The sequence below is a fragment of the Crassostrea angulata genome, chromosome 9, assembly GCF_025612915.1.
Source record: "Crassostrea angulata isolate pt1a10 chromosome 9, ASM2561291v2, whole genome shotgun sequence".
Lineage (NCBI taxonomy): Eukaryota > Metazoa > Mollusca > Bivalvia > Ostreida > Ostreidae > Magallana > Magallana angulata.
This window is the reverse complement of record NC_069119.1, coordinates 17,254,061-17,270,416: the sequence shown is the minus strand read 5'-3', so window position 1 is coordinate 17,270,416 and position 16,356 is coordinate 17,254,061. Positions and strand designations below refer to the sequence as shown.

Sequence of the window (16,356 nt, the reverse complement as noted above, 5' to 3'; positions counted from 1 at the left end):
TGATTTGGTCCTCTGGGGCAAATCAGCAAACTCCTGTGTATTTATACCCGTGGACCTGACGTAAGCACGACTATTGTTCTATATCTCTCTATATTATGAAAGGGCCTCGGACAGAGAAAAAACGCAGAAAAAAGGGGGACATCAATAGATGGCTAAAGATTTTTGCGCTTATTTACCAGATCTGGCGACAGCTTGGAGGTCCCTTATTCGCGGTCCCAGGAGGGGCAGCGAAATCAATGCGGAGATGGTAGGGGGGTCGATATCTACCTTTGTATGGTTTTGTTTGATGTCTCTGTCAAGATGTTTAAAACCTGACGAAAAATCATCCACTGCGGACATGATTTCTTGAGAGCTTTATTGAACGAAGATGGGTGGCCATATTGAATAATGGAGGTTTTTCTCTGTTCCTTCTTTATCTAACTATTCACAGATATGCAGAATTAGGCTTATCACCACTGAATTCAGCATTGGTGATTTTTCCTTAATATTAAAAACCGAGGTGTCTTTATTTTCTCTTTTCTCTCACTCTTTATCTTTCTTTCTTTCAACATTTCATTAATTGGTTTTAATGCTGATTCAGCTAAATTTCATTCAAGCTTATTTGTGTAAATGATAAGTAGATGATGAATAGGAGGAACACTAGATCATTGCCAGATATACCAAGGCTTGCGTTATTTTTATGTGCAGCATTATATCTTGCTGAACAGGCCGATTCTTTTGTCCCTGGACTGGTCTTTGATAGTTCTTTGTTGGAGGGCGTGGGGGTTAATTAGTTAACGGTACCGATCTTCTTGATAAAGACTTACTTAAGACTTAATGTAAGACCATCTGGCCCCGGGGCCATAAAACTTAGACTAGCTCACTTTTGATCTAAGTCTTACTTTTTCACTATAAGTTCCTTTCGTAAAAGTAAGACTTAGATCAAAAGTAAGCTCGTCTAAGTTTTATGGCCCCAGGGCCTGATTAAGACTTGAGACCAGTCCCATTGATAATTACTGCAGACCGTATAAGACCTGTCTTGTTAATGTTAAAGACCTTAAGACATGTCTTTAAAGACCAGAGTAACATAGTCTTGAAATAACAAACACCGCATATTGGGCGTGGTCTCGGGGCCACATCAGATCACACAAGGACAGGTGCAAAGTCGTCCCTCGACCAGAAGTGACCGCAAGAAATGTTTATCAATAGTTTTTGAAATATGATACATGCTTTATGTTTGCCAATTTTCTATTAGTTGCTCCGATCAAAATTTTAAACCGTCAAAAAAAATAATGTAAAATTACAAACTTAAGTAAATGGGCTTGAGTAGATCTGTAAATTGAATAAAAGAGAAAAAAAAATGACGTTCATTTAACATGTTTGAATGCCGTGGCCATTTACAAATCGCAACTCCTCGGGCCTCTCCTGCAGAGCTAGAAAAAAAAATGACGGATGAATTACTAGACGTCTATTGACACTTTTCATAAAATTTGAAATTTGAAATAGTTGAATAATTCATTTTTTGCTGAGATAGATAATTAAAAAGGATGAATGCATTTATGTTAAGAGGGTTGTATGTGGTCGTGGCTATTTTTAGACTACCGTATATAATTAATCTCCTTGAGAAGAGCTTATATAAGAGTTTATAATAAATGACACAAGAAATTAATCAAATTTCAAAGATAACATATTTGGGTTTTTTTTTCTACTAAACGACATTTGTAGCTAAAAATATCATATCCAAAATTTAAAAGTTCCGATAAATTTGATGGATATCGATTATTCGTTAACCACCCTGTTAAAACGTTATAATAACGTTTCTTCCAACTATAATAAGAGGACTCGAGTAAACAACCAATAATTGTTCAAATAAAACGTACTTCCATAGCATTATGCATAAACAATTAATAATGCTGTATAAACGTTTTATTTTGGATAATGCAAATCTAAAGCAAAAGCAATACGCGTTAGCTAGTAGTCAATTTGCAAATGACACGAGTGCTGTCTTTTTGCCTATTGTAGCTTAAATTGCCGCACCCCCCCCCCCCCCGAAAAAAAAACACCAAAACAACAACAACAACAAAACAAAAACAAAAACAAAAACAGCTAACGGAAAGGTAAACTTATTAATTCAATTCGATCCATTTTTTTCTGAAATTGCATACTAGTAAATCATTTATATGTACAACCTAGAGGAGATAAACCTATAATGTAAAACGATAAAATAACATTTATGATGTAAAACGATAAAATAACATGTGGTACAGCCAAACATGCAATTAATTATATTATACCTTTCTAATTATATCTCCTTTTCTTGCGCCTTCCTCATATTTAAAAATGTATCATGTGGCCAATTATATAACAAACTCGCTAGAAAAATTAGAAAATCAATCTAAAAAATCGTTACCGTTATCATTATGTAAATGTATTTTCCTAATGTAAATATAAAAGAATTGCAACATTATGCACTAGTTTTTTTATCGATGTCAAATACCAATTAAAAAAAAAATGGTGAGAAATTGGTCATTGCTCAATACAATTCTTAAAAATTTTCACAGTACGTTCTATTCTTTTGAAAAATATTGTTTATACACTCGATTTTTTCACTAACTTGTACGGATAGTTATTTATTTCTGTTTTATTTTTTATAATTTTTTTATAATAAAAAGGATAAATGAAAGTGTCCACTAACTTGATGGTTGTTTTCTTAATTAATGTTTTTTTTTTCTTAATTAGAATTCTAAAAACAATCCCGTGAATTGATTAATCATTATACAAGTATGAACAGAGCAATAAGTAAATTTAGATGTATGAATAGCCTTGAACAATTACGTACATTGTTATGACATTGAAGAGCCTTATAACATGAATGAGAGTTAATTTGAATACAATTTTTGCACGTATTTTTGCACGTTTTATGTGCAATCACACTGAACTGTATTTTACGTTGGTAAAAAATTTTATTATTGGAATCAACATACATAGTTAATGATGTAAACCAATTTTTCATCAAATTATGTATGTTTATTTATTTTTTTTTTATATATATCTATAGATCTATAATTTTTATGTCTAAAATTAGAACGAATTACTGTATCGATTTTTTAGCCGAGTTCTGCTAAAAGCAGAGTCCTGGCTGTAGGCAGGCAAATCACCAATATGCAATAAAGAGACTTCAAAAGAGTACGGCTTTCAGTACTTCAGTACTTTGATAAAATTTTGGTATCATTTTGGTATGATAAAACGAATTTAATTTTGTGATGTATTCATTTTGTTAAGTTCACCCACTCTTCCCTCAGCCATTCAGTCATCCAAGGTTCACTCATTCACTCATGCACCCAATGGCTGTATTTTTCCGTGAAGCTTAAGATCTATACCTACCCAAGGCTAGGGGATTTTTTTTTTACACAATACATTCAGGGTTTGAGAGGGGTAGCCGGGTGTGCAATGGGCATCTTAAAGAGCATCGAATCGCCCTCTAAACTTACAAAGTTTCTCCAAACGCTTGAAGCTGAAGAAAAATTAAATTAAAGGTACGTTTCGAAATGAAATAAGTTTGATTAAAATTTAATTTAATTTTATTTTTTATTTTCTAGAGTAAGGGTGGATGTACTACTTTTATACCAAAAAAAAAAGTCAGTGAACCACCTGACCGTCATGCACATGTAGTTTTGAGAAGAACCGTGTCTTGATAATATTTTGTTGTTCATTGGATCGCAAACGTACATGTATATGATACAGTGAACAGAGAGTTTTTCCGAGCTTTTTCTGAAAAGCCAGGTGAAGTTTGTGGTTTTCAATATCTGGATAAAGAGGAATTTATGTAAAATTAAATCAACTTTAAAAGAATTATTTTTTTTTACTCTGCCTAAATAACAATTATTATCACTGAAAAATTTTTAAAAAATGGAAATCTGGAAATGATTTTACGGAATAAATTTTACAAACGTATTTTCTTAGGTAAAAAAAAATAAAATGGTAGAATTTAGTATAAACAAATGGAGTTTTAATGAATAGAAGGGTGAGTGTATTTATGTTAATTTATTAAGAGGGTTGGATATGGTCGTGTCGATTTTAAGACTAAATGTACCTTATATTAATTTTCCTTGAGAAATGTCTACTATGGTCTCATCAATATTTGTCAAATCTTATTTATCGTGAATTTCGTTGTTAAGTTGATCCACGAAATTAAATGTTCAATGAAGTGCAATTGCTACAAAGATTTTGTATTGATAGGCTCATTGGCCACGAATTTACGTATCTTTGAAACTGTGATTTTCATTGAATCCACCAAAATTCATATTTCCGAATATTAATGAAACCACAGTATATAAGAGTTTATATTAAGATATTAAAAAAACCTTTTAAAGATATCATATTTGGATTTTTTTAAATGACATTTTGTGGCTGAAAATATCATATCTAAAATTTTAAGGTAAATATGGTGGATTATTTTTAAGTAAGTAAGTACACTGTATATGTATGTAAGTAAGTGATTTATTTAAAAAAAAATTTCGAGATGAGGGCGTATGTACTTAAAACTTTGCACGTACATACAAAATTGTTTTCTCTATGGGGGGGGGGGGGGGGGGGGGTAGCTACAACAATGCAACCTTCTCCCGATTTTTTTTTTGGGGGGGGGGGGGGGGGCTTACATTATTGCAGCACGGGGGGGGGGGGGGGCTGCATGTCCGAAATCGATGTCACATTAGGTCGAAATGTCAGTGACCTAAGCGGGCCATTCACATTATCACTTTTTCTCATAATAAAAAAAAAGAAGTGAAAATAACGTTTTCTCCATAATGTTTTAATATTCACTGAATCGTATACATATATCGTGCGTTAATATAGTTACCTTACTACATGTGTTCCTAATATTGAAGTGTCCAAGAAATAAGGCGATGCTATTTTTTTAATATGTCACAGATCGTGTCCGTTAGTTATGATTTATATGACTTCTGAATGAAATATTACATGGTTGTATGCAATTGAAATTAAACACATGAAAAGTTGCGTTATAAATCATATTTATATCATGACCTCGGATTATTTATTATTAACTAGTCCGAAGCTCATGTCAGACTGTCTACTTTTCACGGTCATAAATAATGTTAATACAATCTTCCAACTATACTTGCATGCGTATAAGTAAAAATAAAGCATCAAACATTTTTCCGTCTGTAGATCAATATCGCTCATAACACCTGTATTTTGTCATCAAAGGTAAGAGCTAGTACAGAGGCGTGTTCAGCAGAGAGAGCGCCCGCGAGCGCTCGCCAAAATTTGTGTTGCGGGTATAGGGAATTTTGGCGAGCGCTCGCGATCACCCGCTCTGTTGAACGGGCCTCTGGTCGCAAACAGGTGAACACAGGTGGAATGATTAAATCCCGTGCAGTCCGTGACGTCAAAATGCTCGACCTATATATACATGTACCTTTTCCCTGCCCCGGTCTATTATTATACATTCAATGAAGTCATCTAGTCGAGAGCGAAGTCATGTGATGAGGGGAAGTATGACCTTCGGTAATTCACGGAGCGGATCAAACTTAGTCACGTGTTTATTAAATCCCATTTGTTATAGGCCGGGAAGTGAAGTGGCGACCCGCTGCTATAATTTCCATATCATTAACACCCCCAGGTTTTCTCGTTGACTGTTTCTTCACATTCTCTTTTTTCGACACATTTTTTTTTGTTTACCACTCCAAGTGTTTGTTGTTGGGTTGGGGTTTTTTGCGGAACTCTTTTTGTATATTTTTACATTTTTTTTAGGCGTGAGAGGGAAGTGTCAGATTCTTATTCATGTATATGATCATAATATCATAAAAAATAAAATAATCAAATTTATAATACCAAAATTAGGTACTGGCAATAGAAAATAAACGTTCACTTTAATTTTGTCTATTTGTATTGCTTTTGTCTCTTCGTGGAGAGAGGACTATGAAGTGCAGAAGAATCCCGGGGGTACACAATTTTTTTTACGAACCACAGCTCCCCAAAGACTCTGAATCAGGTGGGTATACTCTCGCAACCTACGGCCTTACATACTATTTCTTTATAAGCAAAGCATATGACTTTGATTAACTTTTTATAAGTAAAGAAAAGAAAAATAATCTCAAGGTTGTCATGTGACAAATGAAGTAGGAAGTTACATAGGCCTTGCAAAAGACAGGGTTTCTTTAGTTGTCGAAGGAAAGAGCTAAGGAATAGACATTGAACCGATTCTGAAGATGGATATTAAGAAAACTATCCGAGTGGGGTCTAGAAAGAGTCAGGTAAAGTTATGAAATTTCAAAAAATATCTTTTTTCTTTTTGTCATTTTTTGTCATATTTAAAATCAAAACTCACCGACAGCGGATAGCAATTATGAATCCCGTGCTTATAAGATTGATATCAAAATGTAACGTTAGTTGGTCACAAATTGTTTATATTTTCTAAAATTTTGAAATGTCTTATTTATCGACAGACAAGAAATGAGTGTACTAATTATTATATTAACGTGTGCGATAAAAATATTTTCTGTTCGAGCAAAAGCAAAACTAAAAATAAACATTAAAAAACAAACAATAAACAATATGAAACAAGAAGGATACACAAATCTTATGTATTAATGAACAAAGTCAACAAATTTTGCAACATGGTTTTTTAATTCATAGTAAAGGACGCTTTTGGCTATACCAATATTTCTTGTTCTTTGGAAAAATGGCTTTAAAAAAGAAGGGGCGAGCGAGCAACTTGAAAATTGTGATATTATTATTTTGTTTTGTAATGATTTTCAGGGGACAAAAATTAGATGGAGCGAGCGAATATATATTTTTCAATATCTTTTTACATTTATAGAGAAAAATGGACTTAAAATCTTTATATTATAGAGTTAAATGGTAATGTGAAATATCAAACATTAAATTACTATGTATCTGCATTCAATAATTTATTGTAGATCAATATTACTAGCATATAAAACCTTAATTAATTATCAAGATTGATAGTTTTTATGCACTGATCTTATCATCTTCTTTTAACAACTTTTGCAAATACTTTTTACACACATGAATTTTTATATGAGAATGATTTTCCAATTTTTTAATTTATTTTTTTTGAGGGGGGGGGGGGGTTGGTTTAAATGAGAAAGTATTGAGGAATATAGTGATGTAAAATAAATGAGGAGAAGAAAATATTTATTCAAAAGGCTTATAAATGTAATTAGTCCTTTACAATTATGTGATTACAACTTAAAAAATGATAGAATCCAAAACAGAGAAAAAATCCCCCCCCCTCCCCCCAAGTGTCTAAAAACAAAAAACAAAACAAAAAACAGCAGATAAGTCTTACTACTGGGAACATATCAAACAACCATGTCACAATACAGAAAGTCCACAATGCACAATGTATACAAGTAGGAAGATGATAATGGCTCGGTAAAGCATTGAAGAAGCAGATTTCTACATCACAAGAGCAGGATAAAGCTCTTTAACCCCTGTATAATACCAAGCTATCTTTTCTTCTTGGAACAAAGGAACCACCGGAAGTGAAGTTTGTCCTCCTCCATTGAGCTATTGACAGTGTTCATTATTTCATCTGATGATGATATTTCACAATATCACTTTATAATAAATATGTATATTTGTAATGATCTTTGTATTATAAATTCGTAATTTCTAGAATAAAGCCTTGCGTTACTTCATTAATGAGCAACTTTTACATGCAATCTCTTTTGCAATGTCTTCCTTTATTCGGCCATACTTTGAGAGCAGTATAAATTTTGAATTCAAAACTTGTATTCCTATTTTCAAAATATGCATCTAGATTATTTTCATATTAGCCACTTTTTAATGGAGTTCATACGAAAATGAACCACCAAAGTGGCTAATATGAAAATAATTTGATAAGTTTTGAATTCAAAACTAATGCGAAAATCCGTACCCCCCCCCCTCCTTTTTTTTAAATTGTACGTTTATTGTTCTGAAACCTCACTCTTATCCCCAAGATTTTTTTAAATACATGATTATCATGTTCCGAATTACTTAAAACTTGGCACAGCCTCAGAAGCAGAGGACATTTCTGAAATGGTGGGGAAAATGCATAACCGAAAGATTTTTTTCTGTAGTTGGCGATGATCCAGACAGACACGATCATTGATGCCTTGTCAGCTGCGCATCCGGAAGTGAAGTTTGAAGTTGGTAAGTGAACCGGACCCTGGGGCCTCACTACTGGCTGAAATTGCTAAGTTTGTGCATGTTATAATGGTTAAGCGTTCTTTATCATTCTATTTCGTTCTTTTTTTTTTCAATATAATAAATTTCACTTACATGTACATTGCTTTTGGTATTTTAAAAAAAGACAAGTAAATTTTGCTGTTCTTTTATTTCAGTTTCTATGGACACAATTGGAGACAAAATTCAGGATGTTGCATTACCACAGGTAATCAAATGTTTTAAAAATAATTTTGAAGTAAACTCTTCTCTGGTTTATAAATAAAAATGGATGCGAAATTTCAACGATCGATTCTTTAAAAATCAATTTAATCTTAAAACTTCATGCATAACTTTGTTTTTAATTATTTGCAAATCCATGCATTAATTATTTTTTTCTAAACCGATGTATCTTTAAAATTTATTTTCAGATCGGGTTATCAGGGGTTTTTACAAAGGAACTTGAGGCGGCCCTGCTCTTGAATCACGTGGACATTGTTGTGCATTCAATGAAGGACTGTCCGGCCCTGCTCCCAGATGGTCTTGCTATTGGAACAGTATTCAAGTAAGTTATAAGGAATATTGTTATACCTTTATGTTAAATACTGAAATCTGATTGGTTTAGACACAGTTCATAATCTGTTCTATTACCCTCAGCGTTAGCAACGCACTTAGCAACGGGTAACATTAAGAATTGTTAAATGCGCGAAAATCATGCGCGTACGGTTCGCCTTAGAATTCACGTTATTCCTATCTAAAATCAGTGATGTTTTCTTAAAAATTAAGACATTCAGTATAACAAAATAAATAGTGCCTGTTTGGGAGGATAACAGTTAAAATTGACACCCCGAGAAAACATTGTCAACCGACGCGAAGCGGAGGTTGATAATGTTTTCTCGGGGTGTCAATTTCAACTGTTACCCTCCCAAACAGGCACTATTTATATATTCAAGTACACTTTACTGTGTAAATAACTGCAAAATCATATTTTCTCTTTATATGTAATGGAAGCTCTGAATTTGAGGAACACAATATAGCTAAGAAATCTGTTTGTGATTTAGTTCAGCTAAGATTCTACCTAATCAGAAATAAGGCCATGAATTATATGCATACTGAAGTTGCAAAGAACCAATCGCTCGAAGGATTGTTCTGTCTTTTCCGTAAAGTCGAGACCTATCTGAAAATAAACTGATCGATGTTACGATAATGATTTTGATTATAAGTAACTTTTTTTTACAGAAGAGACAGTCCTTATGATGTGGTAGTGATGAATGTCAAAAACATCGGGAAAACCCTAGCAGATTTACCGGAGGGAAGGCAAGTTTGCAATGGGATTTTTAAAAAGTGAAGTAGTACTCTGCGTTTACTGGAAAAAATTGGGGTTTTTTCTATTCTTTATAGTGTTCTGATGGGATGGTGGTTAACATTATTTTGAAGTTGTTATTTTTACAATATTTTGGCTTTGCGTATGTTTTTTTTTATAGGAATATGCGAGATAAATCAATATCTTATGATTTCAAGACTTTGACTCATAAATAACCAGTTGCTTTACATTGTTAGTGTTGTGGGAACCAGTTCACTCCGCCGGATTGCCCAAGTATCTCGGATCCATCCTCATCTGAACTTTGAAAGCATTGTAAGTAATTATTCTAACTAACCAAAGTACAGAGAGAGAGAGAGAGAGAGAGAGAGAGAGAGAGAGAGAGAGAGAGAGAGAGAGAGAGAGAGAGAGAGAGCCGGCGTCTTGATTAGAAAAGATGAGAAATTATTACATAGAAAAAAGAGAAAGATATGCAACTGAGATAAAACTTTGTTTTTACATTAATTAGTTTACTTTTTTTCTTTAATCAGAGAGGGAACTTAAACATGCGCCTACAGAAACTGGACGATTGTGATAAATACGCTGCCCTGATATTGGCGGAAGCCGGATTATCGAGAATGGGGTGGGAAAACCGATTATCCGAGGTAAAGCAATAATTTTTACAAAGGTTATTTGATGTTTGGTATTTTTTTTCTTCAAGCCATATATGTGCAGAATATGCATGTGGTGATTTGATTCTAACTTGCTATTAATGTCCATTTTGTCTAATGGATAACATAACTCCCTTCTTAACTTAAACTATCAAGAACTTATTGTTCCCCATCAGTTTCTTGATTTCTTGTTATATTAATTAACTCATTTTTCTGGTACGCCATTGTTAATACAATATCGTACCGTTGCTATTATTTCTAAACTTTTACATCACTACATGATCTTACCTCTATCTTTTTGGAGATCGCTGTTGCTCTGCTTTGAATTTGTATTTCGTTTTATGGATTTTTGAGATGGTTGGCGGTTTGTTATTGTCATTTTTTATACACTCTTTTTAGATTAATAAATATGCCTAAAATTGGATCACTCTTCTAATAACTATGATATAATATAAACTCATTAAGGTGGTATGGGATATCTGTCGATATTAATGTGAATTAAAGTACATTATTATTGACATACTCTCACCGGTTTAGATATCTAACCCCAAAAAAATACAACTTTTGGAAAGATACAATTTTTAAATTCCCAGCGAGATTCGAAGTCATGACTTTCAGATCTGTAGAGAACCCTCTAACCCACTGCGCTGAAGCTGTAAGATGACATTTTTGGGAATGAAACCATTTATAAAATTATGATTTATATTATTGTTTATTTCTATCAATAATACGTCTCAACTGGACAGGGAGGTATCCTATTCCACCTTAATTCCTTGTTCATGTACATTACATTATAATTACATGTACATTACTGTCATTGACTCCTAGAGGGTCACTCTTGAGATAAATAGAATTATATGATATAAACTCATTAAGTCATTGCTCATACACATTATAATTGCATTTCCGTCACTGACTTTTAGAGGCTGGCAGACAGCGGCTGTTTGTACGCGGTGTGTCAGGGCGCCATTGGTGTTGAATGCCGAGCAGACGACAAGGGAACTCTAGCTGTTCTAGACTCCATCACAGACCGAAATACCATGCTTCAATGTATTGCCGAGAGATCATTCATAAAAAGCTTGGTAAGTTAATATTTACTTGATAACCAAACAATTACATTATTTATTGATTTAATCACTTGTAATCAAGCGTTTTGTCAGCATTTAACAGTTGGCTTGTTCCTTTTCAGGGAGTAGGGTACAAAGCCCCGGTGTGTGTTCATTGTGAAATCTCGCGAGACGAGGTGAGACCTTTTTTCTAGAACATTTTATATAAATAATACAGCGCAATGCGAAGTATACTCCATTTTTTTTTTATCGATTTTTGGTATAGAGACAACTTGCATCAAACCAATACAAGATTATAGCAATAACATTTACACAAGTTATTCGCCTATCAGAATTTTCAGTGCTTTGATTTTCTCTGTTCTACTCATAGATTCATCTGAGTGGAGCTGTATACAGTCTTGATGGACACGAGACACAGATTCTGGACACGCGAGCCTCGCTCCACCCTGATGCACAGCGAAAAGGGGTATGTTAATTATCTCAGCTTGGGGTAATGTCGGACACTCAACAATCGAGAATATTTATAATTGAAAACAGAATTTTTAGAATTAATGACCTCTATATATAAAAGTATGATAGTGTATTTCACTTCCTAGCATGCCTTTTGAAGAAAGTGTTCAAAATGTTGTGTCACTTAATTTTTTAAGTTAAATTTGTAATGTGTCCTTGAAATTGATTTATCTGGCTGATGTGATTGTTGTTTGTTTCCCAGCAACCAAAATCTTTTTCTTCACAATCGGATAATAAAATATACCTCATCAAATAAGAAATAAGAGCCACCAAACAAACAATGGGCTTTTCTTATTTTTCACAGAAAGGAGAGCAGATTTCAATCCAGAGTCCGAGCTTTATGTCCATAGCGGTGGGCAGCGCTGCAAGCCGTGAGGAAATGGCGGCGGCCCAAAGAACCGGAAGCCACCTGGCAGAGGAATTTCTTAAGTCGTCTGCTAAAGAAATGCTTATTACCGCCAAAGTATCCACGGAAAACTCCATTCTCCAGGAAAGATCCCGACGAGAAATGCAGGCCTGAATGGTCTGCAAATAAGGCTTCATACATGTACGAGGCTTTGGACAAATCAGTTGACTAAGGAATGGTTGTTATAGTTACTCACATAAAGGAGGGCTCACATGAGTTTTCTGTCTGTCTATTCGTTTGCCCATATGTCATTTTCTGTATTCGTTTATCTGTATGTTTGTTATATGTATTCAAGTACATGTGTTGCAATGCTGCCTAAGTTCTTTCTTCTGTGAGCGAGCACAGCACAGGATTAATGTATGATGAAAACCTTCCTCTGAATCCTAGAAAAAGACAATGTGTCATATACATGTATATATTTACAACATGCTTGCATGTGGACTTTAATTATTTTAAAGTCCAAATACATACATATACTGATATATTCACAATAAATATGCCTGCATGGTGATATGTGTTGATTAATGTGTTTCAGACAATGTCTATTTATAATTTAATTTACTCGTATGGGGAATGTCCCTTGAAAAATGCGAATACAAATCTAATACTTTATATTAAGCACATGTTTATAATATTATATGTATATCTTTGATGAAAACATGAATGGTCTTTCATTATCCCTTTTAATAATTGATTTATCCTTTGTTGGTGTTATACGAGACTGAATAGCCCGGGGTTGAAACACACCAGACACTAGACCGCGGTTTACTCTGTAATGACTGCAACGTACATTATAAGTACATAAATAGCGCAATCATTTATTTATTTCTTCTTGTATACATACTACTTTGTAGTATTGTGGAAAAGAATGATTTGTTTATCAATTTTTATTTTAATCAGTGAAAATAAAGTCGTTATAAAACAAATGCAGCGTTATATTTATTTAGGTGATAATTTTGGTCGGGTCGTGATCAAATCCAATAAAGCCCGAAGGGCTTTATGATAGATTTGATCACGTTCCGACCGAAATTATCACCTTATAATATTCAAAGAATTATTCCTAATTAGTTAAATTTATATAATTTTCAGCAGTAGCAAAATTAAAATTAGAATTTTAAGTTTGCAAAACCCCGCTAGCGCCCCAACAATACATCATTTGAATTTATTGGACTGTATAGTATAAAATCGATTCGTAGTGTTATCACAGGCAAAGCCACGGGAAAATGTAAATATAGAGACATATATAACAGAAAAACAGTTAGTATTTACGTCCCTGGTAAATTATCAATCGCTAATTTTGGAATCTATTCCAACATCGTTATGTAAATGTCAGCAGTGTTTATCGTTAATTGCTTATAGTTAAGGATGTTATTCCTTTAAACTTGAATATGATAATTTAAACTATTATGTAGTATATTATTTTAGTGCATATTTTAGCATAAAATTTTGAGCATTTCCCTATATTTATATACAGAGCTCTTCATCGCAAAAAGATAAAAATAGTCCTAAAAGGATACGGCCATCTTAATTAAGATCAGAGGAAGTGTCAAATATATGAGTTTTTAATAATGCATTTCGATGACAAAAGAGCAAGTTTGTCGGAAAAGAAACATTTATTTACTTCAAACACGTTGTCGAGTTATTTTATGAGAACATTTTTTTTACATTTGAACCAACTGTATTCATGCACCTATAAACTCAGCAACTGTTATGCAATTGATTTTACAGTAATCAGTTATAATATACAGTTTACTAAAACATATTGATTTGACCGTGGATTTCATTACGGCGCTTTTGATGGAAGGCAGCTTCTAGTAAATGAAGTAGAACCATTTTAACAAGGCCTTGGACTTTCAGTAGGGTGTAACTATCTAATTCTTGCGTCAAAAAAAGTTCAAAATGACGCTGGTTTCAAGCGAAATATACACTGATTGCGTAGTCTTAGCTCAAAAGCCAGACAAATGTTGTTGATTACAAAGAGCCTTGGCTGAATGGCCAGCAATGAAATAGACAGCCTACGTCACATTGCTGTTTGACACGATTACCCAAGGTCCAAGCTCTTGTTAAAATGGTTCTACATGTACACCGTTGAATATATAAACAATTATATATTTTGAATTATTGATTTTTATCAATTTGATATTCCCTCAGTTGACCTTTTCAAATTAGGCATGGTACAATCAAGATTTAATACACGTGTGCGAGAGATGACACTATAGCAATGAATATGTTCTGATTTAGTAACTTTATTAAAATTTGAGCGTTTTGGTGGGTAATAAACATTATACAAAAAGAATCCATGGTATTTCAGGAGCTCCATCATGCAATCGATTCCGATAATCGCCCAGTCATTCAGTGCATCAACGGTGCGGTAGAAGCGTATCATTGCATAAAAAAAACCATGTTTTGAGAGGATTTTTCTGTTTGAGTAGTTTGATACTTTTATTTTGCTTTATTTTCTTTTTTCCTTTCTTTTCTTTTCTTTTTTTTTCTTTTTTTTTTTTTTTTTTGGTTGGGTTTTTTTTTTTTGGGGGGGGGGGCAGGGGAGGGGTAGTTGGTTGGTTGTTTTGGTCTTGTTTAACTTTGTTTAGTTATTTCTTTTTTAGGAAGGGGGTACAATAAAAGAGGATTTTCCGTGACTTCTTTATTTTATCAATGTACGTGAAATACTGTTAAGAAATTATCTTGAACTCGATGACTTAGGTGGTGTCAATATAATTTCTGATTTATGTAGCCAAGTGACGATTAACGAAAATTATGACCTCACTAATCTATAATCCTGTAAAATTAGACGAAAATCCATCGGTAAACGACAGTTGTAATCGATTTTTCCCCGTCCCATTGTTACATCTGATATTGTTTTAAAAGCATATCTATTGATGTAATCTATATATGATGGTTTGTGGTTCATGACCAAAAAATGTTTCGTGATGTTAAGCTTAGAGGAGCCCGACCGGCAAAGACATACATGAAGCTCGCCAAAAAGTACACTGCATGCGCAGATCCAGAAAATATTTCCGGGGGAGGGGGAGGGTGGAAATCTATGGATATCTTAAACTTCCAGGAGGTGGTCCGAGGCCAATTTTTTGGAATTTTTACTAATACATGAATTTAGAAAATTTGAATTTTCGTGATTGGGGGGGGGGGGGCTTCAGACACCTTTGCCCCCTCTAGATCCCCGCATGCACTGTTGTATGTACTTGACGTAAATACATATATATGTGCGCTGTACGTATATATAATTTCTTTACGTACAGTCCCCATCTCTTCGCGCCGTTTTTTTTTTTTCATACTCTGGTATTGATATTTCATGAATCTTGTATAATTTACGGATGGGAAATATCATTTAATTATTTTTTGCAAATTCATCACTGTGTAACCGTTTAGTCACGTAACTTATATATCATTGATGTCACGTCATTGCGTAGTGTGTGTTTTATTGTCTTTTCCTTATTCATTCATATGAAGACAATATAATTCAATTTCAAAACTCCATGATTCATCTTGATATTAATACTGATTTTCAATATACCGAGATACATTTTTGAAAAGATATAAGTATTAATATCTGGAAAGCAGTGATTGGGATTGCTTAAAGTACAATGTTTTATTTACCACAAGTACTAATACTTTTGGATTATATAAAAGTTTGTGGGGTTCGAATACGGACTTTCATCAGTTTTAAACGACCTAAAAGCTGCGACAGGGTATGTTAATTATTGAAATAATTTTTATGAAGAATTAGCAAATCATGGTGTCTTCGATTAACTTTTAAAATTATGAAATAGTTATTAACTAGAACATTCTGGATTTATAATTCATAAATGTGTATTCTCTTTAATCCAACAAAATATTCAAATAAATCCCTTGACAGATATGGAATATAAATTAAATATGAGAAGAAAACAAAAATCGAACCCTCCTTCAAAAGAGCTTCGGACATAGGCGCCATCTGTGACAAGGAATTCATTATGCGCTGTGTACATCGGTGTGCTTGGGAGGGGATTGGATGTTGATAGATTTTCAATCAAAATCACGTCCCAACAAAAAAGCCGCGTCCTTAAACTGGCCCCTTGTGTATCGTACAAACAATATACATACACTTATCACCGCGTCAACAGCTGTTGGAACTATTATATGAATGTCGGATATATCAAATTCATGGATTTCTTATTCAAGAAAGACATTATCTAAGCAGTTTTATAACGCGGGTTGTTGTACAACCGTTTC

General features: G+C 33.6%; 1 protein-coding gene across 1 annotated transcript; it reads left to right on the top strand.

Moving 5' to 3' along the window:
• Positions 1-6,121: 6,121 nt before the first annotated feature.
• On the top strand, positions 6,122-12,635 carry LOC128163148 (porphobilinogen deaminase-like). The gene is made up of 11 exons (XM_052826665.1): positions 6,122-6,254; positions 8,088-8,160; positions 8,352-8,401; positions 8,604-8,737; positions 9,412-9,489; positions 9,733-9,808; positions 10,024-10,137; positions 11,067-11,225; positions 11,333-11,386; positions 11,581-11,676; positions 12,025-12,635. The coding sequence occupies exons 1-11, from the start codon at positions 6,210-6,212 to the stop codon at positions 12,238-12,240; spliced, it is 1,095 nt and encodes a 364-aa protein (XP_052682625.1). The 5' UTR covers positions 6,122-6,209; the 3' UTR covers positions 12,241-12,635.
• Positions 12,636-16,356: the final 3,721 nt, after the last annotated feature.